Here is a 26,928-nt window from a genome sequence, read left to right as displayed (position 1 = left end):
AAGACCACAACACTTCCCATAATTCACCGCAAGAATGATAATACACATAAAGCATCAATTACAGCTTCCTTTTCTCTTTACTGTGTTGCATTAGCGCTAAAAGCTTCCTGTCTTTGTTGAGAAGTGAAAAAGAGAGAGATTTGAAACCATAATGTCCATTTTAACACTTTAATGTCGGGCTGCACAATATATCGACATTATCGAAATATCGCAAATGTATATATCGTGATGTGCATATCGCAACGGTCGAGTCATGAACTAAAGACAGAGAGAAAATCACTCACTCTCGGCTGAATCACTTTTGTAGCTTTAATAAGAATCAGGATATAATATAACAAAGAAATATATTTAAAAAATAATTTGTTTACTTTTTAATCATTATCGTATCGCATATCGAATATCGCATTAGTTATTGCATATCGCATTTTTCTTCAATATCGTGCAGCCCTACTTTAATGCACATCATAATTACAGTTTCAGCAAGACCTTCTTGAAGGCAGACGAATACTGACTCTTTACAGTTGCATTGATTAAATATATGATGATGCATTGCAAAATAAATCAGGTTCTTCCTCAGTATTATTGTCTTGTTTTCACGTACAAACATCTAAACATCCATTTACTTGAGATGCAAAATGACATTCATTTCTGAAAGTGTATATAAATCAAGTGAGTTTGTGCTTAAAAACAAGAAATCTGCCATCAGAAAATAAACTAAAGGGAAGTTTGAAGTTATTAATTATCTAATATTTTGCATCTCAAATAAATGCATCATGTTTAGACTGGAAAACAATACCGAAGTGAAGGAAGAACATTGCTTTTTGCAGAGACTAAATGCATATTTAATGGTATTTTCTTGTGTATTAGCTCATTACAGTGAACTTTCAGAAAGGTACGAATCAAGAATGCATGATCAGATATGTCCAAAAGCTGCCGGGTTCATCTACTCTTCCTCTTTCCGCAGGCGGAGACCTGTCGAGACGCTGATGAATGGAGAGAACTGCTTCATCCTCCTGTTCATCCGGTCTTCTTTATGTAGCTCGTCATTATATGACTGAATCTTCTCTGTTTAATATCTCCTAAAGCTCTACGAGATCTACAATCTGTACAGCCTTTAAATTATGTTTGGATTTATTACTTTTTTCAGTCTTTAATATTTTGTATTTTAATGAATCTCTAGCGTATGTTGATTATAAAGAAATTAATTATTATTATTGCCAACTGATTTCTTTGCTAAATGTTTGTAGCAAATTATTTGTATTATAAAAGAAGAACAGATGATTTTACTAAAGTAGACAGATTATTCTCCTTAAATGCACTGAGGTCTGTGGTTTGATATATAAAACCTTATTCTTACATCAAATATATTTATTTCTAAATGTGAGATCTAAAGCCTATTGTTAAATTTATGGTCTTAACCACTGACATTTTTTTCTTATTTCGTTCATTTTATGATAATGAGTTTAAACAGTTTTCTTCATTATTATGCAATTCAAAATGATTGAGAAAATGCAGGATATTTTTGTGATTTTTACTGACTTTAATGCACAATTAAACTAACCTTTTTGGTAATAGTGGGCTTATTTACTAGTGTGGCTGTTTATTGAAGACAAAGATGCACCACAGCACACATGCATTAGTGTTATTCCATTCCCACCTTGTGAAAGTGTGTCACGAATACGGGTAGTGAGTGAAAGGGATTGATGGGGAGGAGGAGGAGGCAGAGATGCTTGAAAGACAGTCTGGAATGGATAAACATGGACAAAAGCCCTGATTTCACAAGGATTTTGCTTTCTAGGCTAGAAGCAAGAAGTTGCAAAATCGTTGTTATTGCACTAAAAACCTCCGCATATATGCATAACATTGGTGTTTTCGTCCACGGGGAGTGTCTTTTGTCTGCACGCGCGTGACGGCGCAGGGAAACCCCACGCCCGCGACGCGTGCACCGACGATGACGTATCATGTACAGTCTGACAGCGCGACGCCGCCGAAGGTGGAAAACAAAGCGCGTTGAAAGCTCGCTCGCACGCGCGCGCAACTGTCAGGTGAGTTATAGGATCTCGCATGGAGCTTTCGGTGATCGTTCGGGATCCTCGTCGGGACAATCGTGAAGTATCCCAGTTTACCTTTGAGTTGAAACCCGTGATTTCTGTTCCTTTTCCACAAGAGCCCAGGAGATGACGACATCAAGGGTTCGACACCTGCGAGAGGAGACAAATGACACCGGAACGAAATGAACTAAACACAGCAATATATACTCTATACTAGGAATAAGTAATTATTTAAGTTTAGTTGTGTTTGTATTGTAGTTAAACACACGAGCTCGTCGTTGTTGTTGTTGGTCACCATCGAAACGGGAGGAGCGCGCGCGAGAGCGACACGCGTCAAATGAATCGCATCTCTTTTTCTTCTAAGAAAGAGCAAGAAATCTCTTTTCTTCTTACATTTTGTTTTTGACGTATGACAACTGAGGAGAGCGCTTCAATTGGACAAAGGGATACCCAAGGACGTCGGACGTGACTATGGTACAATTAGGGTACCTCGCGAGCGCGCTCCAGTCACACAGAGTTCAGCGTCCAACATGTCACGAAGTAAATTAGTCTAGCGATACTTTCATCATTTCTTTAAAGGGATTACGCGACGTAAACAGTCTTCGGACACTGGAAACTGTTGTTTTTTTGGATAAGTAACGTTATATATCGCGCGTTGTTCTCCTGAGGGCTCGAGAACTGATGATGTTCCCCAGAGCGCGGGAAGCCGTGTGACTGAGCGCGCGAGGATGCCGGTACGACGAGGGCACGTCGCGCCGCAAAACACTTTCCTCGACACGATCATCAGGAAATTCGAGAGTCAAAGTAAGTTCTTGTTTATTTTCAGTATTTTACTTGTATTGTGTGTGTTTTTACTCACAGAATACTATGTTTTTTTGGACATATGTGACCCTGGACCACAAAACCAGTCACATGGGTCAGTTTTGAAATTGAGATATCACATGAAAGCTGAAATAAGCTTTCCATTGATGTATGGTTTGTTTGGATTGGACAATATTTGGCTGAGATACAACTATTGAAAATCTGGAATCTGAGGGTGAAAACAAATCGAAACATTGAGAAAATCTCCTTTAAAGTTGTGCATATATGTTCGCGATTTTGCTGCATTCACTCACAATTTATATATATATATATATATATATATATATATATATATATATATATATATATATATTTTACGTTATGAAATGTACAAAATAGCTTAATGGAACATGATCTTTATCCTAATGATTTTTGACATTAAAGAAAATTAGATAATTTTGAGCCATACAATGTATTGTTGGATATTGTGTCACATAGGCCTATGCCATATTTTTGAGGTAACTTTTTATTCCTGTCAGAAATACTATGGCTGAATTTACCTGAATACATTAGATTACCGCAATGAAAGCAGTTTTAACTGTGAGATCAGATAGAAAATTGCACCTAAATGTGACAAATACTCTTTACAGTTTGTTAGCAAAACCTCGGAGAACCATGTGAATACTATAAATGAATATGGAAGACATGTTGTACCATGGTATCAAAGTAACATGGTGTCACCGCAGTATCTTTTTTATAAGGGTTGCTAATGAAACAGGTGTATCAAATAACAACACTGACATACTACTAATAATGAGACTTGAGCAGCCTTCAGTGTTTTAGATGTAATGCATGTTTTTAGATTGTAATTATTGTGCATTATCCAATAAAGACACTGTCTCTGAGAAGAGGTAAGAAATTATGATGTTATAGTTATTATTGATCATATAGTGTTGGACACTGGAGAGCTTCAGGCTGTACATCATCCTTTATTTTAACGTGTGGTGGTTCTGTTCATAATATAGGCCTATATATATAGGCCTAGTCCCAGTTATACAGCCAACTTTATGAATTATTTTAGGTGATATTACAGCTTTTTAGTTATTAGTGACTATCTAGAATTCATCGTGAGTCACATGAAGACATGTTGCTTTTGGTCTGATCAGATAAATGCATCTAAACTGAATTGTGTTTAAGGGTTTAACCTTTCATGTGATTTTGAGTCCTAAAACTTAAAATTGCTTCAGTTTTCATGATGCATTCGCTGATGTAACAGGTGTGGAGATTCAAGTCTCAGATGTGGATCTTCTTCATCATCCTCAAAAATCTTTCAAAGAGCCAATCAGTCTTCATTTCCATCTGCCTCAGACTGGAATTGTTTTGTTTCCTCAAGCAGCTTGTGATGTGTTGGGAAATAGTGAAGGTGACTCCTCAGGTTTTTCCTGCATAGTGAATTACGAGGCGTCCGCCTCCGGCTCTCCACTACACTCACAGTCACATTCTCAGGTACACCTTTTCCACCGTGACGGTTCTGATGCGGGATCCCGGCCTGTGTTCATCCTATCCAAGGCACACTGTCGCACCGGAAGTCATTCATTTCCAATGTTCCGAGTTCCGATCATATGCGTATGCGGAAATTTCGGAGCCGATTTAAAGACTTAGTTCACTTTCAAAAAAAGTTTTGCTGATAATTTACTCACCCCGATGTCATCCAAGATATCCATGTCTTTCTTTCTTCAGTCGAAAAGAAATTAAGTTTTTTGAGGAAAACATTCCAGGATTTTTCTTCATATAATGGACTTCAATGGCAACCAACGGTTTGAAGGCTCAAATGTCCGTCTCAGTGCAGCTTCAAAGTCTCGACACGATCCCAGTCGAGAAATAAGGGTCTTATCCAGTGAAGCGATCGGTCATTTTCTAAAAAATAAATATATATATATATATATATATATACTTTTTAACCACAAATGCCCGTCTTGTACCATCTCTGAGATGCGACACGTATTACGTCATCACGTTGGAAAGGTCACAAAAAACTAAAATAATAATAAATTAAAACAAAGAAGTTGGAGGAGAAAATGAGATGGAATTTTTCGCCCTTCCCTTCCTTTCTGGCCCGGAGTACAGACAAATAACTTAGACAGATGACGTGACGGTGTGACGCGCTCATTAACACGGTCGCCTCTGCCGCCACCTACTGGCGGTTTAGTTTTCAAAGTATCATTCTTTTCAACATTCCTTATTTTTATATTAAAAAAATATTAATCTAATTTAATACAGTTGTAATTTTTCAATGTAAATTATTCAATGTATAAAGGGAAAAAATGCCATTTATTAAGGTAAAAAACAAATATTCTCATAAGAGTGTTTTCCAACAGTGATGTAATGAAACAATGACAATTTAAGTTTGAAGGGAGTAAAGCCTCTGTTTAGAATATTAAGGAAATGTTATATTTTGCCAAAAGAAGAACTTTTATTTTAAATAAATGTTAACTTTAAATCAGCCTACTTCAGTGTGATGGGTGTCCATATCGTCATGCTTAACACTGAGAATCTGCATAATTGTAATGTGATGATCATATCTAAAGCTAAGAATATCATTGGTTCGGGTGGTTGGCGGGTGGATTATTTATTTTTAACAGTGGATTCGGTGACTCAAAGTGCACCAGATTAATGAATTTTTCTTTAAAATGTACACAACTTTCTGTGGGAAACACAGTATATGATGGTCTACGAAAAATATCTTATTATTAAAACATGATCAGGATTTTACCACCTACGCCTCGTTTTGAGCCAGGAAAAACCCTGAATGAGTAATGCTGCCAAAAATGAGATTTTTGTAAGATTGTGCATTGATGTTTTGGCTCCAGTGAGGAGTAATGGGATATTTATCCCTATGGAAATCCAAAAGTTTTGGATCAGCTGACCGTCTTCCATTGATTCCCTCAGACATTTAGACTGTTTTGATAATGAAGACTGTCTTCAGTTGTGAACAATATTGGGGTATAATATGTCAGTCCATATTTTACTTCTGAATTATTAATATTGTATCGGTGTTCAAGTCCCCCTGTGGGGTAAATCAAGCGTTTAATGCTGTTTATGTCTATGTGGTGTTTTTAATATACAAACCATGTGTAAATGCATAAGTCGACATCATTGCTGAGTATTTTGGTATTTCTGACATCACAAACTACCTTGTAACCAATCAGATCAACGTGTGATCGGCAACCAGTGGATCTCTGAGCTGAGCGAGTGAGTGGAGGCGGGGCTCATTTGCATATTCATAGAACCGCGCATACTAAATGAGGCGAGGGTGTTTTAATTAATTTTAGTGATCAAAGATGAGTTTTAAGGGATAAAACGATTGACTATGGGGGACTTTAACACATACATGATTGATGCGTTATTAAAAAAAACAATTACATCACCCTACAAGAATGGCCAAATATCAGAGCTTCATACTATTACTCATATAATAACTGTCTTGCAGTTGAATATTTAATGAGGAATTAGTTGTTATTGAAAATCCAAATCATTTGAAATGGCTTCTGAATTATGACATAAAGCAAGTCTGGTCAGAAGTCACTTTCCATCTTAACCCGACCACCACCCTTCCTCTCTCCCTCTCTCCCTCGGGCACTTTAAATAATATATAACCTTCTCAATCAAAACCCATCGCAAGCTTTTGAGGAGTGCTGAGGCGGTGTTGAAGAGTACGAGTGAGCGTTGTCTTTGCACTGACCATAAGTTGCCAGTGTTTCTCCTTCAGTGTTTGTCTCCAGATGGCTTGGATCTGTTTTCCCAGCCTTGATGTTTCACCGGTTCAAAAAGAACACTGTGTGCTTCTCGCTGTGATATCTCAACCGAATATTAAAAACTGAACAAGTGTTTTCTCTCCGGTGTTCAGTGGATTATATGAGATGTCAGATGAGAACATTTGCTGCAACAAAACAACCCAAAAATAAAAGGCCCATGCATGGGTCCCACAGCTGATATGCCACTTTTTAAGTAAAGGTGACTTGACTGGAATAGAGGTTATGCACTGACGTCACTTTCCCGCGGGAACACACTCCCTCAGCCGGCCTGAGTGGCAGAAGAGCTGCTGACTGACTGGATTTAATACGGGAAACTGAGAAAACACGAGTAAAACAAACGATTATCAGTTTAAACTAAAGCTTGGACTGGATATAGTGTTTCTTACAACTTACCAAAGATCCAGTGATCCGTGGATATTGACATCCAGCCGGAATCATGTTTCCTCACGTTTATATGAGCCTGATTTCCAAATACATAAAGCAAATTTGTCTGTGAACGCTTTATATAAATACAATATAGGTCTAAATCCATGCGATCACTCATATCAATGTTTTAGCCTATATATCATCATATCGTCCAGCACTAAAACTTGTTGTTTTTTGTCAGTGTTCATTTAAAAACGTCCAATTATGCAGAATTTACGATGGTAAATATTTAATTGATGAGTTGTCAATACAATATATAGGGTGATTTCCTGCAAATCCAGCTTTCTCTGCCTGGATACAGTTGTTTCTGTGAATTACAGCGATCCATTTGCTTCTCTGTTCTGTAGTTTTCAGCAGTCTGTAAACATATTCCTCAGATTTCTTGTCAAATCTAGTTCTTTCTCGTTTTAGATGTATTTTAGATGTATTTTAGATGTATTTTAGATGTATTTTAGATGTGTTTTTGTGTGTTTTTCGCAGCATTCACGCTGAAAACGAATGATGCCGCTCAATCTTTCTGCCACTCAGTGTGTGTAACCTATCAATTAGGCCTGTCACTTTTGAGAAAAATCTAATTCGAACGGGTATCAAATATCAAGCAATGTATTCGAATATATTTGAATATCTACCCATCCATCCATCCATCCATCCATCCATCCATCATCCATCATCCATCCATCCATCCATCCATCCATCCATCCATCCATCCATCATCCATCCATCCAGCCATCATCCATCCATCCATCCATCCATCCATCCATCATCCGTCCATCCATCCATCCATCCATCCATCCATCCATCCATCCATCCATCCAGACCCATTCTATACACCCAACTTTTCATGAACCGCTTCTCTGTTCTTCTTTCTCATGTGATTGTGATGTTATTACTGTAACACAAAGCCTTCAGAAGACAGAAGCATTAGAGGAGAGTTTGAGACTGAACTTTGCTCAGCGTTAGGGAGGAGTATTTATAGTTTTCTATATAAAGTTGTGTTTCTCCATCGCCTGCTTCTGTCACATCGCTGCTGAGTTGTCATGGTCTACTTCTGCCAGTATTCTGGGATGCAGAGCGGTTGCTATGTCTCTCTCTCTCTCTCTCTCTCTCTCTCTCTGTAATGGAGAAGCGGGTGAGATCACAGTCTTATCGGCGTTCTGTCAGAGGAGTTGGTGTGATTAAATTTCACCATAATACAGTTGTCCATTCTCCCTTGTCTTCTCTCATTCTCTCTTTCAGCCTCTGTTGATCATGTTCTCGAATGCACAAGCCCTCTACATCAGTCATTAGTTTGATATAAAGATGTTGCTGTACTGCACTGATATTAGTGTGCATTATTTACACATCAGAGTGATAAAGAAACATTACAGAGTAGGACACGTCCCAAACAAGGCAAGGCAGTTTTATAACTCAGCTGTTTTATGCTTTCTGTTTTGCATATGTCAAGTCAAGTCACCTTTATTTACAGTATATAGCGCTTTTTACAATACACATTGTTTCAAAGCAGCTTTACAGAGATAACAGGAAAATAATGCAATAAAAGATTGTTTCTAGAACAAAATATCATCATAGTCCAGCTTAATTAAGTTGAGTGATGTTTAATATTGTTGTAAAAAAGTTATTAATTTAGTTCATTTATACATCTGACCGCTCTGGAGAAAACAGTGATGTCATCGTCCAGCTCAGGTCAGTTCTTCTGTATTTCTGCATTAGAGGTCGATCGGTTTTGCCGATTAATCGGCACTAAGTAATTCATTGGTTGACCAGATGCTTAATGTCAAATATTTAATGTCACAATTGTTACCATCTGTTTGCATTAGTTGTGTGCGTTATTTTAGTTTTTTATCCAGTATCCATTTGAAAAACTATCGGTTGATTAATCGGTTATCGGCAAGTACGGCCAGACCTAGTTATCGGTGTCGGTGAAACCCACTATCGGGCGACTCTAGTGTGCATATATGGGTGTTTTTCTGTGAGCTTGTAGTGTCTGATGTCTCTTGTGTTATTCACATCTGCAGGACAGGCTGGCAGGAGAAAGAGCACACACACACAACACACACACTTGTATAACACACACGTAATTAACTGGATTCACTCTCTCCTTGTTAAAGCCACACAAAGAGGATTTGCCGTTTTCTTTCAGCTGTTCTTCTTTGCTAAATGCATTGTTCTGTTTTCTCAGGAGACACGGCTTGTTCCTTCCTCACAGATAAAAGAAGAAGATGAGTTCACTTTCTTCCTTTCAAGTGTTCCTTTCTTTCTCTGTCAGTGACTCTGATCTATCTATCTATCTATGTATCTATGTATCTATCTATCTATCTATCTATCATCTTAAAATATGTATCTATCTATCTATCTATCTATCTATCTATCTATCTATCTATATATATATATATATCTATGTCTATCATCTTACAATATCTATCTATCTATCTATCTATCTATCTATCTATCTATCTATCTATCTATCTACTTACAATATATATCTATCTATCTATCTATCTATCTATCTATCTATCATCTATCTATCTATCTATCTATCATCTTACAATATCTATCAATCTATCTATCTATTTATCTTACAATATCTATCTATCTATCTATCTATCATCTTACAATATCTATCTATCTATCTATCAACTTACAATATCTATCTATCATCTTACTCTATCTACAGTATCTATCTATCTATCTATTAACTTACAATATCTATCTATCTATCTATCAACTTACAATATCTATCTATCTATCATCTTACTCTATCTATCTATCTATCTATCTATCTATCTATCTATCATCTTACAATATCTATCTATCTATCTACAGTGGGGAGAACAAGTATTTGATACACTGCCGATTTTGCAGGTTTTCCTACTTACAAAGCATGTAGAGGTCTATCATTTTTTATCATAGGTACACTTCAACTGGGGGTGATGGAATCTAAAACAAAAATCCAGAAAATCACATTGTATGATTTTTTTTAGTATTAATTTGCATTTTATTGCATGATATAAGTATTTGATCACCTACCAACCAGTAAGAATTCTGGCTCTCACAGACCTCTTAGTTTTTCTTTAAGAAGCCCTCCTGTTCTCCACTCATTACCTGTATTAACTGCACCTGTTTGAACTCGTTACCTGTATAAAAGACACCTGTCCACACACTCAATCAAACAGACTCCAACCTCTCCACAATGGCCAAGACCAGAGAGCTGTGTAAGGACATCAGGGATAAAATTGTAGACCTGCACAAGGCTGGGATGGGCTACAGGACAATAGGCAAGCAGCTTGGTGAGAAGGCAACAACTGTTGGCGCAATTATTAGAAAATGGAAGAAGTTCAAGATGACGGTCAATCTCCCTCGGTCTGGGGCACCATGCAAGATCTCACCTCGTGGGGCATCAATGATCATGAGGAAGGTGAGGGATCAGCCCAGAACTACACGGCAGGACCTGGTCAATGACCTGAAGAGAGCTGGGACCACAGTCTCAAAGAAAACCATTAGTAACACACTACGCCGTCATGGATTAAAATCCTGCAGCGCACGCAAGGTCCCCCTGCTCAAGCCAGCGCATGTCCAGGCCCGTCTGAAGTTTGCCAATGACCATCTGGATGATCCAGAGGAGGAATGGGAGAAGGTCATGTGGTCTGATGAGTCAAAAATAGAGCTTTTTGGTCTAAACTCCACTCGCCGTGTTTGGAGGAAGAAGAAGAATGAGTACAACCGCAAGAACACCATCCCAACCGAGAAGCATGGAGGTGGAAACATCATTCTTTGGGGATGCTTTTCTGCAAAGGGGACCGGACGACTGCACCGTATTGAGGGGAGGATGGATGGGGCCATGTATCGCGAGATCTTGGCCAACAACCTCCTTCCCTCAGTAAGAGCACTGAAGATGGGTCGAGGCTGGGTCTTCCAGCATGACAACGACCTGAAACACACAGCCAGGGCAACTAAGGAGTGGCTCTGTAAGAAGCATCTCAAGGTCCTGGAGTGGCCTAGGCAGTCTCCAGACCTGAACCCAATAGAAAATCTATCTATCTCTCTCTCTATCTATCTATCTATCTATCTATCTATCTATCTATCTATCTATCTATCTATCTATCTATCTATCTATCTGTTATCTTACAATATCTATCTATCTATCTATCTATCTATCTATCATCTTACAATATCTATCTATCTATCTATCTATCTATCTGTTATCTTACAATATCTATCTATCTATCTATCTATCTATCTATCTATCTATCTATCTGTTATCTTACAATATCTATCTATCTATCTATCATCTTACAATATCTATCTATCTATCTATCTATCTATCATCTTACAATATCTATCTATCTATCTATCTATCTATCTATCTATCTATCTATCTATCTATCTATCTATCTGTTATCTTACAATATCTATCTATCTGTTATCTTACAATATCTATATATCTATCTATCATCTTACAATATCTATCTATCTATCTATCTATCTATCTATCTATCTATCTATCTATCTATCTATCTATCTATCTATCTATCTATCTATCTATCATCTTACAATATCTATCTATCTATCTATCTATCTATCTATCTATCTATCTATCTATCTATCTATCTATCTATCTATCTATCTATCTATCTATCTATCTATCTATCTCGAGTTTGCTATACTGTATAGTTATACATAACCATGTAGAGATAAAGATTGTTCTTCAGATCAGTGTTTTGGGTTCTTTAAAGCACCAGAGCATCTCTTTATCTCTGTCTGTCTGTTAGGCTTGTATAACTTTGAAACCATAACCTTTAAACTTGAAAGCTTTTAAAGCTATTTTAATCTGTCAGTCAAGCTGACATCAGAGTTTTTGAGTGATCTGTTCCTTTAAAGTCTTGACTGATGGTGCTTTGGCTTTTATTAGCCTTCGACTCAGAGATCAGTTTAAAACCTTGTATAAAGAGACAGCAAAGAACTCGAGAGATGTTAATTAGGGTGTTTTCTCTGAATCATTCATCCTTTCTCTCTTTCAACGCCTCGGTTTCCCTCAGTCTCTCTCTCCTTCCTCTGTGATTCATCTTATTTTGGTCGCAGTGTTCGTTCTGTATATAGGTTTGACACACACACAAACACACACACACACACTTATGTTAAACTTTCTCTTTTCCTGCCCACTCTGTCTATCTTCAGAGCGCCTGTGGCTGTTCCTCTGATGTACACTGTCTGAAGCCTGCTAATGTCAGACAACCAGACGTGAGGATCCCACAATATAATCTCTAGATTTAGAGTGTATTGGCAGACCTGATTCTGTTCTTCTGTGGTTTCTTCATTAGTTCATCCTATCTTCAGGACTCTCAATGAAGTCTTCTTCTGTTGGTCTCAGAAACCCAAACTCCTGCTGGATTGGCCTGATGATGATGATGATGATTTTTGTTGTCTCCATCAGCGTTGAGATCAAGATTAGATATCCAAACCATTAAAACCACAGTTGAGATTGAACAATGAGCTTCGGATATCAGTCGCAGTGTTTTATTCACCTGAAAATACGTTACTCGGGATACACGGCCAACATATCTGTATCGGCTGATATATGTTAGGGCTGTCACTTTTGTGAAAAAAAAAATCCTGTTCGATTTTTGAGACATAAGTGTTCATTAAAGACGTTTCCATTTTAAATGCCAAATATGGGCAAATCCACGGACAACTAACAGGCATTAGGACGAATGTAAAGAGGGCGCTTGAGTCAGTATTATTTCTGATGATTTATTGGCGTGAAGTTTCGTGCACAATGACAAACAGGTGTGCAACATTCCCGAAAAACAATAAGCAAGAGTGGACTGCCATAACATCACTGACAAACATTACTGCAGGCTTCAACATGGCTGTGTTTACCATTAGAAATGTCAAACAAATTTCGCCTACGTAGGCGATTGTAGACCGTAGCCTGAATCTGTCTCTGTGTGCATGAGACTGTCTGAATACCGGCAGAATTCACATTTTTGTAGGAAAGAGACACATTAAGTATAACCTGCTGTAATGTGTGTTTGTCAGAGCCTGGAGTCGCTGTGGACGCGCTCAGAGAAACCGTTAAAACCGATTCCCTATTTTCGTTTTCGAAACTTGTGTTGGTCCGATCGATTGTGCAATCGATTTTCAAACGTAAAGTGACAGCCCTAATATACTGTATGTTGATATCCTGATAAGAAAATTTGGCCGAGACATTAAAGCCGATAAATAATGGATTATTTCCTTCAGCTGAGACACTACAGATGTTCAACATGATGGGTTTGAATTGCATGAAATATGTTTGGAATTACTTTAAAAAAAAAGGAAAATACTGTACAGTGTGTCATATAGGCTACATAAAATAATGAGAACATTATTATAATTGTGTGTTTGGGTCATGGCTTTTAATGGTAAGACTTTGTTTTTGTAATCAGGCTTTCAAAAATTATATACGAACTTGGATTTAGAGTTATCGGCCAATATATCGGTTATCGGCTTTCAAATATAAAGAATTATCGGTTATCGGTATCGACCAAAGTGTTCATATCAGTGCATCCCTAATATTTACAAAAAAAAGTGTAGTGTAGTCTCCAGCATTAGTACTCGCCTGCAGCCTTTAACTCTCATTAAAGAAAAAAGCAGCATCTAAAAGAAATGTAAATGTTAAATACGGCCTCAGCGAAGAGGAAGAGCTTTTATCCGCGGCAGTGAAAGTAGCATCTCTGTGAGCAAACATCACCTCTATAACCCCTCACCTTTAAACATCTCCCTGCCGACCCGTGAAGCGTCTGTCATTTACTCAACACTCAAGCGTTTGCTTCTGGCCTTTATCTGACGCCCTTTTGAAGGCGCTAACATCCATCATGTAAAAGCACTTAAAGGATAAATGCAGTTGACATGACTCTACTGAGGGGAAGAGAGACGCTGGACGAGGCAATGGTTTCATTTCTCCTCCGCTGGAATATTCAGCACTGTCAATATCAGTTCAATATAGTTCTCTCTCATTTCTGCCGTCCAGGGGAAATTCTGCTCAGATTTTTTGGCTGATTTACTAACTCTCTACTTGCTTTTTTATTTTGCTTTGCTATACTTCGTATAGATGTATATGACTAATAGATAATATCTGTCATCATATTTAAAAATTGTGCAAATGTCTAATGATTCCGTTTAGATTTCGAAATGATTTTAAAACATAATTTGCTATTTTAAATATAGACTTTTAAAGATATTATTGTTTTTAGGGCTTGCACGAAATATCGGTATCGGTCGAGATATGTTCATTTTTAAAGTTCTCGTTATCGGCCCGATAAAAAAATTTGGTCGATTTGATAATGCCGATAAATAATCAATTACTTCCTCCAGCTGAGACGCTTCAGATGCGCACCGTTCAACATGATGGAGATGAATTGTTTGAAATATGATTGGAAACACTTCAAAAACAAGTCTGTCATATCGGCTACATAACATTATTATTTTTTTTTTATTTTTTATTTTTTTTTATTTGACAGGGACGATGCAAACAAACATAGTGTCAAAGCAAGCTTGTCACTAAATGCTAATTTTCAACTTCTGTCCCTGGTTGGGCTTTTAGACACAATAGAATTTACCCATGAAATTTACCCGTAAAATGTAGGCCTACATACTACACTACATACTATAAAAAATTTAATAAAAAATAAATAAATAAATAAATATATATATATATATATATATATGTATATATGTATATATATAAACATGATATATAAACATGCATATCATATACAACTCTTACCTACTTACAATAATTAAAAATGAGTACAAGTTTGGTTTGTTTTTAGCCAGTTTTTTAGCCTGTAAGTAAACACTTTAAAGTCAAGTACAGTCTTGATGTCAGATGGTAATGAGGACCAAAGCTGGTCCTGCAATATGGTATTTTATAGTCATGATTTATGAAACTCCTAGTGACTCGAGTGCTGCTTTGTCTCTCAATAAATGAACTTAGTGGCTCAGGTGCTAAATGATTAATACACTTGTGAATTCATTTAAGAAAGCAGAAATTGCTAAAGCTCTCAAAATTCATTAAATTATATTTCTTAAGGATGGTACAATGATGGTGGCGTATTGGTTTTTTATCCATAATTTGTATTGCTCGGTTGTATACAGAACCTATGCGTTTGGTTGCAGTGGGAGCGGCTTGTGCCCATGCTGTCATGCAGTGTGATATATGAGAAGCAATCATAGCATGCATGTACAGCAGGGCTGCCTGGGTCGGTATGTAGCTTCTAATTAATTTGAAACAGTTGAGATTACTTTGTATTGTTTTTAAGATTTTCTTTATATGCTTGTCAAATTTTAGTTGAGGATCTAAAACCAATCCTAGATATTTGAATTCTATTGCTATATAATGAGAACATTATGATTGTGTGTTTGGGACATGGATTTTAATGATGAGACTTCAGTTTTTGTAATCAGGCTCTCAAATTTATAAAAAAAAACTTGGATTTTGATTAATCCGCCAATATATCGGTTATAGGCTTTCAGATATAAAGAATTATCGGTTATCGTTATCGGCCAATATTTTCATATCGGTGCATCCCTCATTTATTTTTATATGCTACTTATTTAATATTTTACATAATGTACATATTAACTTATATTAGTATTAATTTAAATATATTTACATATTCATAGCATAATTTGCATATTCACTTTTATTTGACAAACGTTCCATTTTCAATCTTTGATCCTCCATTAGGCTGATCATTGTCATTTATCATCATCAAACCAAGAGCACAGTTAAACAAGTCACTATTGTGTTCATTTAGCGATTCAAGCGCTTAGCGTTGGGCTAGCAGAACCACAAACGCCCGTCGTTGATTGACAGGAGGTTCTGGTTCCTCTCAGGAGGAGAGACATTGATTTTCCAGATTGAGTGCTGGGATAAAATCTACAGCATTATGTGCAAATGGAGAGAAATTTGTCCGCTTTATGTATTTGTCAGTAATGTGACATCTAATGGCTCATTTGAACTGTCTATCTTGCCTCTGCCTTTATCTAACGGATATATTGAGTGGAACGGTTTATGAACCGCACATGTTGAGTTGTGTCTATGAGGGGAAGGGAAACCGCAGTGCTGAAGTTATGGCCTCTGAGAAGTATGAATGAAATAAGTAATATTAATGACCTGTAAATGTTCTCATTTCAGAGAGACAGATGGACTGAGAGCAGGACGGAGACAGTGTGTGTGTGTGTGTGTGTTGTGTGTTGTGTCTCAGTGTTGAGCAGAAACAGGACCAGCTCCAGTTGTGATTGTTTTCTCTGTTGCCTGGAGGATCATGTCGGAGCGAGTCAATAATGCGCTGCTGTCGTACTGACTGATCACCTAATGGCCAGCCCTGCAAGAGCAGTACAGCTGTTTAAAGATTTCCCTTCACCACAGACTGATATACATGTGCCATTTAAGGCGCCATATGCTAATGCTAACACGTTCAATTGTTAGTGTTTTTAAGGTGGTGCTGTTTTGAAATGACTCTTCGATGTACTCTTCGTCACATTTGTTTTCTACGCAATTCTCTGTAGTTCAGCCCGAATGAGGGTTATTACAGCTAAAGTCCCCCTGTGGTGAGAATCCAGCGTTTAATGTTGTTTATGTGTCTATGTGGTGTTTTTAATACGCTTTAAGACAAAGCATGTGTAAGTTCATAAGTCGACAGCATTGCTGAGTATTTCCTCCTTAAAACTGCAGTGAACCAAAGACAGTCTCAAACACACGCTTTGAAATCGCTGGTGTTTCTGACGTCACAAACTACCTTGTAACCAATCAGATCAACGTGTGATCGTCAACCAGTGGATCTCTGAGCTGAGTGAGTGAGTGGAGGCGGGGCTCATTTGCATATTCATAGAACCGCGAATACTAAATGAGGCGAGGGTGTCGAGTTACATTCAAGATATTTTAAGGCTATTTTAAGGAAAAACACTTAAATATGTAATTTTGGTGATCAAAGATGGGTTTTAAGGGATAAAATTAATTAAATAAAATTAAAATTAAAACTATACAAAAACTTTTTTTACTTTTTACTTTTTTTACTTGAAATAAAGTAAGTGCTAACTGAAATAAATAAGATACATAAAAAATCTATTTCATTTCAGCTAGTTGCCAATTTTCTCTTAGTTTAATTTGATGAACTAAAATAACTAAAACTAAACTGAAATAAAAATTAACAAATAGATTTTGTTTTTAAATCTAATAAAAATGGACAAAAACACAACAAATATGACCTCAAATTAAAATCAAAACAGAAAATGTACAAATTAAAATTAATTCAAAATATTAATAAAAACTATAAAAGATACTAAACACTGGCCTGATCATTTCAAATATTGTGTGTCATTTTATTTATAAACCATTTAGCCTACTTTTAAAGAAATTTAAGATTTTTATTTACAAACTCATATTAAATAAACATTGATTGAATGTTAAATAAAAATCAAACCATAAGTGATTCATATTTATATTCTGTAAGTGCAGTTGATATTCTTTAATGCGTTTATTTTCAAATTGGCCTTTCAATTATTAATTTGCATACTGAGTTGTAATTAGTCTTTTCTTTCGTGCATATGCTCAGAACTAAAGATTAACATCTAACCCAGTTCTGTTGCCTTGCATCCTCTGCCATTCCCGTGCTCATCCCTGAAGGCCTCGCAGATTTCTAGTGGGAGTGATTTAGTTCTTCCTGACCGTTTCTCTCCCTCTTCGACACTCAGAGTTAATCGCACCGTTTTAAACACACCTTTAAGACTTCAGTATGTAAATGCCCTGTGTTATCGTAACGCTGCTCTGTAACTGTAGGCTGTAGATTCTCAGACACATTAACAACAGAAGTCCATTACAGACGGTGAGTGAAGTTTGAAGAGAGATTCCAGGGCCGAGCCGCTCTCCTCAGAGTCCTTGAACAAGATTAATCACTGACGGGTTTGTGAGGAACCCAAATATGGGATGGAAATTACAAATATGGGAGTTTTCCAGTTTAGCTTGACACTCTCAGGCTGCAGAGATGAAGCGATGATGGTCTCGGTCCAGAACTGATGCATCACTGACTGTAATTTCAGCACCTGACAACCTCTCATCTCTATAGTTCCTGTTTCGGGAAAAGCATATTTAATACACACACACACTTATAACGTCATCATGACAAATTATCATTGAAGAAACTAGCTTGACATGCAACTAAATACATAATATTAAAATACAATATTACATACTTTACAAAATATTTACAATTTTAAAAATGTGTTGTTATTATTATTGTCTTGTGCATTAAATAAATTAGTGCATTTGAAGGGGAAATGTGCTTTGATTGTCATGAAAATAACACCACAATGCAAAAAAGGCTTAATTTTTTTGTGTGTGTGTATTATATTATTTATTATTAAGATGTATATAATATATTATTAGGCAGGCAAGGCAAGGCAAGTTTATTTATATAGCACATTTCATACACAATGGCAATTCAAAGTGCTTTACATAGAAGAAATTAAAATAATAAAAAGAAATAAGAATAATTAAAACAGTTTAGAAAAATAAAATGAAATACAATACAGTACAGTCGGACGAACAGCGGCACAGTGCTCATTCAGTAAATGCATAGCTAAACAGAAGTGTTTTGAGTCTGGATTTGAATGTGACCACTGTAGGAGCACATCTGATCTCTTCTGGAAGCTGGTTCCAGCATAATAGCTAAAAGCAGACTCACCATGCTTAGAGTGAACCCTTGGTATTTCTAGCTGATATGATCCTAATGATCTGAGTGATCTGTTGGGTTTATATTCAGTGAGCATATCTGCAATGTATTGAGGTCCTAGGCCATTGAATGATTTATATACCAGTAATAATACTTTGAAATCAATCCTAAATCTAACTGGGAGCCAGTGTAAAGACCTGAGGACTGGTGTGATGTGTTCATATTTTCTGGTTCTGCTCAGCGTTCTGTATGAGCTGCAACTGTCTTATGGTCTTTTTGGGAAGGCCAGTGAGGAGACCATTACAATAATCCACCCTGCTGGTGATGAAAGCATGCACAAGTTTCTCTAAGTCTTGTCTGGAAACAAAGCATCTAATTCTTGCAATATTTTTCAGATGATAGTATGCTGATTTAGTTATTGCTTTGACATGACTACTGAAACTAAGGTCTGACTCTAGTGTCACACCAAGATTCCTGACTTGATGTTTAGTTGTTTGACCCCTAGAGAGAAGGTATGCGTTCACTTTGAGAACTTCATCTTTGTTTCCAAACGCAATAACTTCAGTTTTGTCTTTGTTTAATTGAAGAAAGTTTTGACACATCCAACTGTTGACTTCGTCAATGCATCGGCACAGGGAGTCAATGGGGCTGTAATCGTTAGGCGATAGGGCTAAGTAGAGCTGTGTGTCGTCTGCATAGCTGTGGTAAGCAATTTGGTTGTTTCTCATTATTTGGCTCATTGGGAGCATATACAGGTTGAACAGGAGTGGTGCAAGAATTGAGCCTTGAGGGACTCCGCATGTCATGGATGTCCACTCAGACTTATGGTCTCCTATACTCACATAATAACCTCTCCCATCTAAGTATGACCTGAACCATTTTAGGACTATCCCAGAAAGCCCCACCCAGTTTTCCAGCCTGTCAAGAAGTATGTTATGATCGACAGTGTCAAATGCAGCACTGAGGTCCATTACAGACATATTACATATTAAGATATTATGCACAAATTACACAATAAAAATATATTAAATTAAAATAAATAAATATTACATATTTATTATATTTTAATATTTGTATCTATTTATATGTTTATATTATAAATATGTTTTATTATAAATATTACATTTATATTGGATATAAAATATTATGCACATATTACTGTATAAAAAATAATTTATATATATGTAACTTGTGCATAATATTTTATGCAAAAATTATATATAATTAAAATAAATAAATACATTTTATCTTTTAAATTTTGTACAAAAAGAATTTTGGGCAAGATTCACACTAGATTTGTTTTCTTTCTCTTCCCCGTAGCTCAAACATCCTCAGTTTAACTCTAACTCTAATCAAATGAAACTCCATGGTTTTAACATTGCTGACTTCACTTTCTGATGAGAAGTGTATCTGTTTCCCGGAGTGTGTGTGCAGTCGGTGTGTGTGTGTGTGCAGTCGGTGTCTGTGTGGTGTGTGTGTGCAGTCGGGTGTGTGTGTGCAGTCAGTGTGTGTGTGTGTGTGTGTGTGTGTGTGTGTGTCAGGAGAGATGACAGAAGTCTCCAGGACGTTAGTAAAGTGAGGCAGTCGGTGTGTGTGTGTGTGTGTGTGTGTGTGTGTGTGTGTGTCAGGAGAGATGACAGAAGTCTCCAGGACATTAGTAAAGTGAGGCAGTCGGTGTGTGTGTGTGTGTGTGTGTGTATCAGGACAGATGACAGAAGTCTCCAGGACATTAGTAAAGTGAGGTGGTCGAGAGCTCTTCAGACTCTCGTGTGGTTCAGCTCAAGCCGTCCGTCAAACCCTTATTGCAGTGTCTCTTCAGCCCAGCGAGTCTCAGCGAGTGATTTAAGCGGTGTGACGCGTCGTGTGAAGGTCATCCCTGTGTGTCTGTCACACACTGTACACACACACACACATCTGTCCCAGTGATACAGCGTGTGGCCCGAGTCGAGTAGCAGATGTTCTGTAGTTGTGACTTCGATCTTCCAGTGATGCTTTGCCATTGAATGTCTGATACATCATTTGTATGCCTTTACTGGTTGTTTTGCTCTGATGTCTACATTACTCTTGTTGATTTGTTGCCAGGATAATGTTATATAGCTGACTAACATAGATGAGGTTTCGTTGAAGTTGCAGAAATGACCTTTAGTGAAAACCACATACAAATCAGTAATGATGGAATGACAGATGATGTGTCATTGTTTCCCAGTTCAATATTTATACATATACACATACGTTCACTCACACACACTCACACAATGACACACACACACACACACACACACACACACACACACACACACACACACACACACACACACACACACACACACACACACACACACACACACAATGACACACACACACACACACACACACACACACACACACACACACACACACACACACACACACACACACACACACACACACTCACTCACTCACACTCACACAATGACACTTACTGACACAGACACACACACACTCGCTCGCACACACACACACACACACACACACACACACACACACACACACACACACACAACAAACAAATGCATATATGTAATAGACTGTCCATGAATTCCAGGGTAGGCTATATATCTATCTATCTATCTATCTAGATATGCTAAGAATGTATATTGTAATTTCTCAGAATAATCTGAAAAGAGGTCCAGACTCCACAAGTAATGCACCAAATTAAACCAAGTACATTTAGCCAACCAAACACTAACCGACCCATGATTCACCACAGACTTAAGAGTGTGTGTCTCCTGTCTCTCACAGGTAGGAAGTTCATCATAGCGAATGCGCGTGTGGAGAACTGCGCCATCATCTTCTGCAACGATGGCTTCTGTCACATGTGCGGCTACACGAGGGCGGAGATCATGCAGAAGCCCTGCACCTGCAGCTTTCTCTACGGCACACACACACGCCGGCTGGCCATCGCTCAGATGGCTCAGGCGCTGCTCGGGTCCGAGGAGAGGAAGGTGGAGATCGCGCTCTATAGGAAAGACGGTAGGACAAACACACACACTTATTAATCCTCAGGGTGTGCGAGTGGTTCATTACGACGAGAGTGTTGTTCTTCGACAGCGAATGCTTCAGGCTGAGGCTCTCCTCAGGAAAGGGTTAATGCCAAGCATGGTCTTGAGTAGTTTGTTTTGTTTGCTATTGGATCTCATTGTAGTTTTAGTTTTCATGCATCTTCTACTTTAAAAGCCTGCTGGACCTCGACACAGCTTCAGTGCTGGAGAAATCAAACCTTGCGAAAAGCATCTCGGCTTGTTCTGTTTAACCATCAGTCAAAAGTTTTGGATTGGTACGATTTTTAATGTTTTTAAAAGAAGTCTTTTCTGCTCATCAAGGCTGCATTTATTTGATAAAAACAAAAACAAACAAAAATACAGTAAAAATAGTGAAATATTATGACAATTTAAAATAACTGTTTTCTATTTTAATATGTTTTAAAATGTAATTTATTCCTGTGATCAACGCTGAATTTTCAGCATCATTACTCCAGTCTTCAGTGTCACATGATCCTTCAGAAGTCATTCTAATATTATGATTTGATGCTCATTTATTATTATTATCAATGTTGAAAACGGTTGTGTACAATTTCAAAGAACGTCCAAAAGAACAGCATTTATCTGAAATAGAATCTTTTGTAACATTATAAATGTCTTTAATGTCACTTTTGATCAATTTAATTAATCCTTGATGAATATTTTACCCCCCCCCCAACTTTTGAACGGTGGTGTTTCATGTTACAAAAGCTTCTATTTTAATTAAATGCTGTTCTTTTGAACTTTCTATTCATCAAAGAATCCTGAAATAAACAAGTACACAACTGTTTTGAACATTGATAATAATGAGAAATGTTTCAATATTAGAATGATTATCCGGGTGTGATTAACTCCAGCTGTTCAACGGCCACAAGGAGGTTTTCTTTGGCTTTCCAGAATGATGCGTGAGAGATCAGGATAGCTGAGAGAGAGAGGAAGGCTTGGAAGAGTTGCTCCTGCAGGTGAAGTTGTTTATTTGATGTCTGTATTGTTTTAGCAACCAATTTACTAAAGGAATTATGCAAATGAGCTCCTGGTTAGACTGGATCGGGCTGGTTCTGGTTAGTGACTGGCAGTGAAATCACACACACACACACACACACACACACACACACACACACACACACACGTGATGTGAGTGTTTCAGTCTGGAGTGTTTTCTCGACAGCAGATGTTTGCTCTCAGCCGATGGTTGACGTCTCTTCTGCACAGCATCACACTAGCAATCATAGTTTCCACTGTTTATGTGTTGGGCTGTGTGTTTGGTGTTCATCTCGTAGCCTCCTGACCTGCGCTGGTCTGAGACATTAGCATACCTCGTTATGTAATGCAGTTTAGCGGTTACTAATGAATCTAATGCAGCGGTTCCCCCTACTGTAGAACAATATTTGAATTTCCTTCTGTATCTTCTTTAATTATGACAAAACAATACTTTTAAAGGGAAACAATAAATATGATTTACTTTGTGTTTAATTAAGATTATTTTTAACGTCCCCTGTAGTCATCTTTGATCACCAAAATGACATTTTTAAAAGTTTTTTTTTTTATTCTTAATGCCTTAAAATATCTTGAATGTAACTCGACACCCTCGCCTCATTTAGTATGTGCGGTTCTATGAATATGCAAATAAGCCCCGCCTCCACTCACTCACTCAGCTCAGAGATCCACTGGTTGACGATCACACGTTGATCTGATTGGTTACAAGGTAGTTTGTGACGTCAGAAACACCAGCGATTTCAAAGCGTGTGTTTGAGACTGTCTTTGGTTCACTGCAGTTTTAAGGAGGAAATACTCAGCAATGCTGTCGACTTATGAACTTACACATGGTTTGTCTTAAAGCAGATTAAAAACACCACATAGACACATAAACAACATTAAACGCTGGATTTTCGAGATGGGTCTGTCTGCGGACTGCAAGAGAGGGGAGTAACAGGAAGTGGGCGTAACTTAAAGTTGTCCAAATCACATAGAACCACACGATATGTCAAACTCAAAATGAGATGTTGTCGGCAAGATGCCAGGTCGTATAGAGACATTTAGTAATGTCGTAAGTTTAACATTTAAACCACATTATTAGATTACCCTTTGACTTTATGAATACACATAAATGACAGCTTGGCAATATATTAAAGGTTTTAATTAAATATTATTTCAAAAAAAAATTCAGCACATGTAGTCAGAGGTACAGAAAAATAATAATAATTCAGCAAATAAGGAAATTGTTTTATTTATTTTAATCATGTTTGTTAAAAGTATGTTGAATGATGTTAGTTCATTTGTGCAACCATGTATTTGCTATAATGATGAAAATATTTGAAAACCAGTTAAAATCAAGTAGCCTAATGATGCAATCCTTAGTTTAAATCTTAACTTTTGAGTGTATGCAGAATTAAATGGATGTAAAATGATCATGTCACATGTGATATTTTATTTAATGTGACAGAAAAAAAAAGACAGTAACACCAGTGACACACAATGAATTACCAATGACATACATAAGACCAAAGATCATTATTCTTCAATAATAATAATAATAATAATATAATCATAAAGTTTTTTTATTTTATTTTTTTATTTTATTTTTTTTAGCACAATTCACACCCAGCGGTAATTCAGGAAAAAAATATCCGAATGCTCCACGTGAAACTTCGGTCTTCCGATCTTTTACCATCGTGTCAATTCTCAATTGATTTTGATTAATATGCGGGAGGGAGCGAGAGAGAGCCAGACAGTTTGAAGACGCGCGCGCGCGACCGGGGCTCTCTATCTCTCTCTGCTCGTTCCTATCGCAGGCACAGCAGTCATCTACATTCTACATCATTTACCGATCAAATAAGGCAAGACAAAAAATCGCTTGTGAGAGAGACGCGTGAGTGACAGAGAGACGGAGGGAGAGCAAGGAAAGGAAATGCAGCTGAATGAATACGCTAACGTTACGTGTTTTAAATAGCGAGCGTACTTTTTATTTATTTTTTATAACGAAACGCAATATGTTGCGGCCGGTGTTGATTCTGTGGCGCACCGCACTATGTGTGGGAAACAGTTTGTTCTGTTTATGTTAAACTCGTGCAACAGCGATTCAAAAGCATTCAGAAGTGTCTGTTTGCTCTTATCGCTCTCGCGGTACTTTGATATCATACACCGACCGGTCTGTGCAGCGCAGTCGAAAAAAACAGTGAGCAACTTGAAGTGGGCGTAACTTGAAGGGGCGTAACTTGAAGGGGCGTAACTTGAAATGACGTAACTTGAAGTGGACGTAACTTGAAGTGGGCGTAACTTGAAGTGGGCGTAACTTGAAGTGGGCGTAACTTGAAATGACGTAACTTGAAATGACGTAACTTGAAGGGGCGTAACTTGAAGTGGGCGTAACTTGAAGTGGGCGTAACTTGAAGTGGGCGTAACTTGAAATGACGTAACTTGAAGGGGCGTAACTTGAAGTCTTGCAGGATGCAGACAGATTCTATTGGGATTTTCACCACAGGGGGACTTTAATATAATAATATATTTTATGACCCCTGATTGAGAACCACTGCTCTAATGTGATCAGAAAGTGGATTTATATATAATACTAGTCTGTCAAGCCTCATGGCTAAAATGATAATATATAGGCCTATATATATTATGTCTGTAGTGCTTTATAGCTCTTTTCAGCCCTTAAGTAATATTTTTTTTAACCTAAATGTCTTGATACTCTTATATCCAATATATCTGGTTTAAGTATTGGCTCTGATTGGCTTCCACCCAGTCAGAATCCATAATCTGCAGCAAACAGCCTTGGTTTGCCAAGTAGACGAACATTATGATGACAAAATGTTTTTCTTTTGTTAATGATTCTGGAATGACTTTGCTTTTGTTTGCGGACAGACACCAAAATAAAGGATGTAGTTTAAGTGCCAGTTCAGAATCAGCAATAGATGTGAAAGGATAACCAGTTTTTTTCCAGGAATACTAGAAACATTTCCTTCTGATTTTTTTGTATTGTTCTGTTAGAATCTGAAATTGTCTACTTTGACAACATGCTTTCTGATAGTAAATGCAATAAGAATTGTCCAGAAATCACAGAAAGATTTGTTTACAGAGCCGTAGTCAGAGTTGGAACCAGAATCACTTAATTCCTTATTTTTCTGATATAGTGTTTATACTCCCTTTTTATTTCTGTCTTCTGATAGATACTGACCTGATGAAAGCTCTCATTTATCTGAAGCACACACACACACACACACACACACACATGCATTCAACCCCCCCCCCCCCCCCCCCCCCAAAACACACACACACACACACACACACACACACACATATGCATCCGTCCCTCCATCACACACACACACACACACACACATGCATTCGCCCCCCTCCCAACACACACATGCACGCAAACAGAGTCTAGAATCAGGCCTTGATGACGACACACACTTTGATTCTCATGTATAATTCAGGTGGAAAATCCATGTTGCTCCAGAAACGGGGATCCCGATCCTCCCGTGACGAGCGAAGGATCAGCCGGAGGAACTGGTTTCTTCATCTCCCCTCTCCTCGTGTGGGTGCGCTCATTTATCTGCTGTGCTTCGCGCTGGCATCAGCCTTCGTGGTGATGGATTGCCCTTTCCTACTCTCTATTGTCCGTCGCTGATCTGACCGGCACTTAATCAATCACTCTGAGTTTTAAACTCGGCTCGGGTGCGTTACCCATGAGCACCAGAGAGAGCGAGTGAAAGTGAGGAGAGCTGACGTGTGAGAGGCTGCTGGGTTAACAAGGGCACAGCAGAATATGTCCTGTGGCACACACCCGGATGTACGGTCCTATGAAATCTGCTTCTTCCCCCCAATTAGTTTTTTCTTTCTATTTTAGTGTTTCTGGATTCTGTTTTAATAGTTTTTGTACTCAAAAAGAATGTCTTTAGCATTTTGCGCATCATGGAAATCAAAGGTCATCATGATTTTGCCAAGTAAGACATGTTCCTGGATCAACATATTTTGTTGATCCTGGAATAACATTCCTGTCCCAAAATGTAGTTCTTACCCGATCCCTACCCCTAAACCTACCCCTAAACCTAACCCT

At 37.7% G+C, this 26,928-nt stretch overlaps 2 protein-coding genes across 3 annotated transcripts in view; both read left to right on the top strand.

The window, feature by feature from the left end:
• sspo (SCO-spondin) overlaps positions 1-954 on the top strand; it is a gene marked incomplete at its 5' end in the record, with an annotated part of 155,039 nt that extends 154,085 nt beyond the window's left edge. The window contains 1 exon segment of the mRNA XM_082183265.1: positions 1-954. This exon segment is cut by the window's left edge and continues 1,564 nt beyond it.
• An 811-nt stretch (positions 955-1,765) lies between these two features.
• kcnh2b (potassium voltage-gated channel, subfamily H (eag-related), member 2b) overlaps positions 1,766-26,928 on the top strand; it is a 224,177-nt gene continuing 199,014 nt past the window's right edge. The window contains exons 1-2 of one of the 2 annotated variants that reach the window (XM_082184722.1): positions 1,766-2,855; positions 21,589-21,819. In XM_082184722.1, coding sequence (XP_082040848.1) covers positions 2,780-2,855; positions 21,589-21,819 — 307 coding nt within the window. In that variant the 5' untranslated portion in view covers positions 1,766-2,779. The remainder of the gene's footprint in view (positions 2,856-21,588; positions 21,820-26,928) is intronic. The other variant, XM_082184721.1, reaches the window with a different exon arrangement.

Source organism: Leuciscus leuciscus (assembly GCF_965113295.1).
Source record: "Leuciscus leuciscus genome assembly, chromosome: 11".
Taxonomy (NCBI): Eukaryota; Metazoa; Chordata; class Actinopteri; order Cypriniformes; family Leuciscidae; genus Leuciscus; species Leuciscus leuciscus.
Note: the sequence above shows the minus strand (reverse complement) of the source record. Positions and strands in the feature narration are given on the sequence as shown.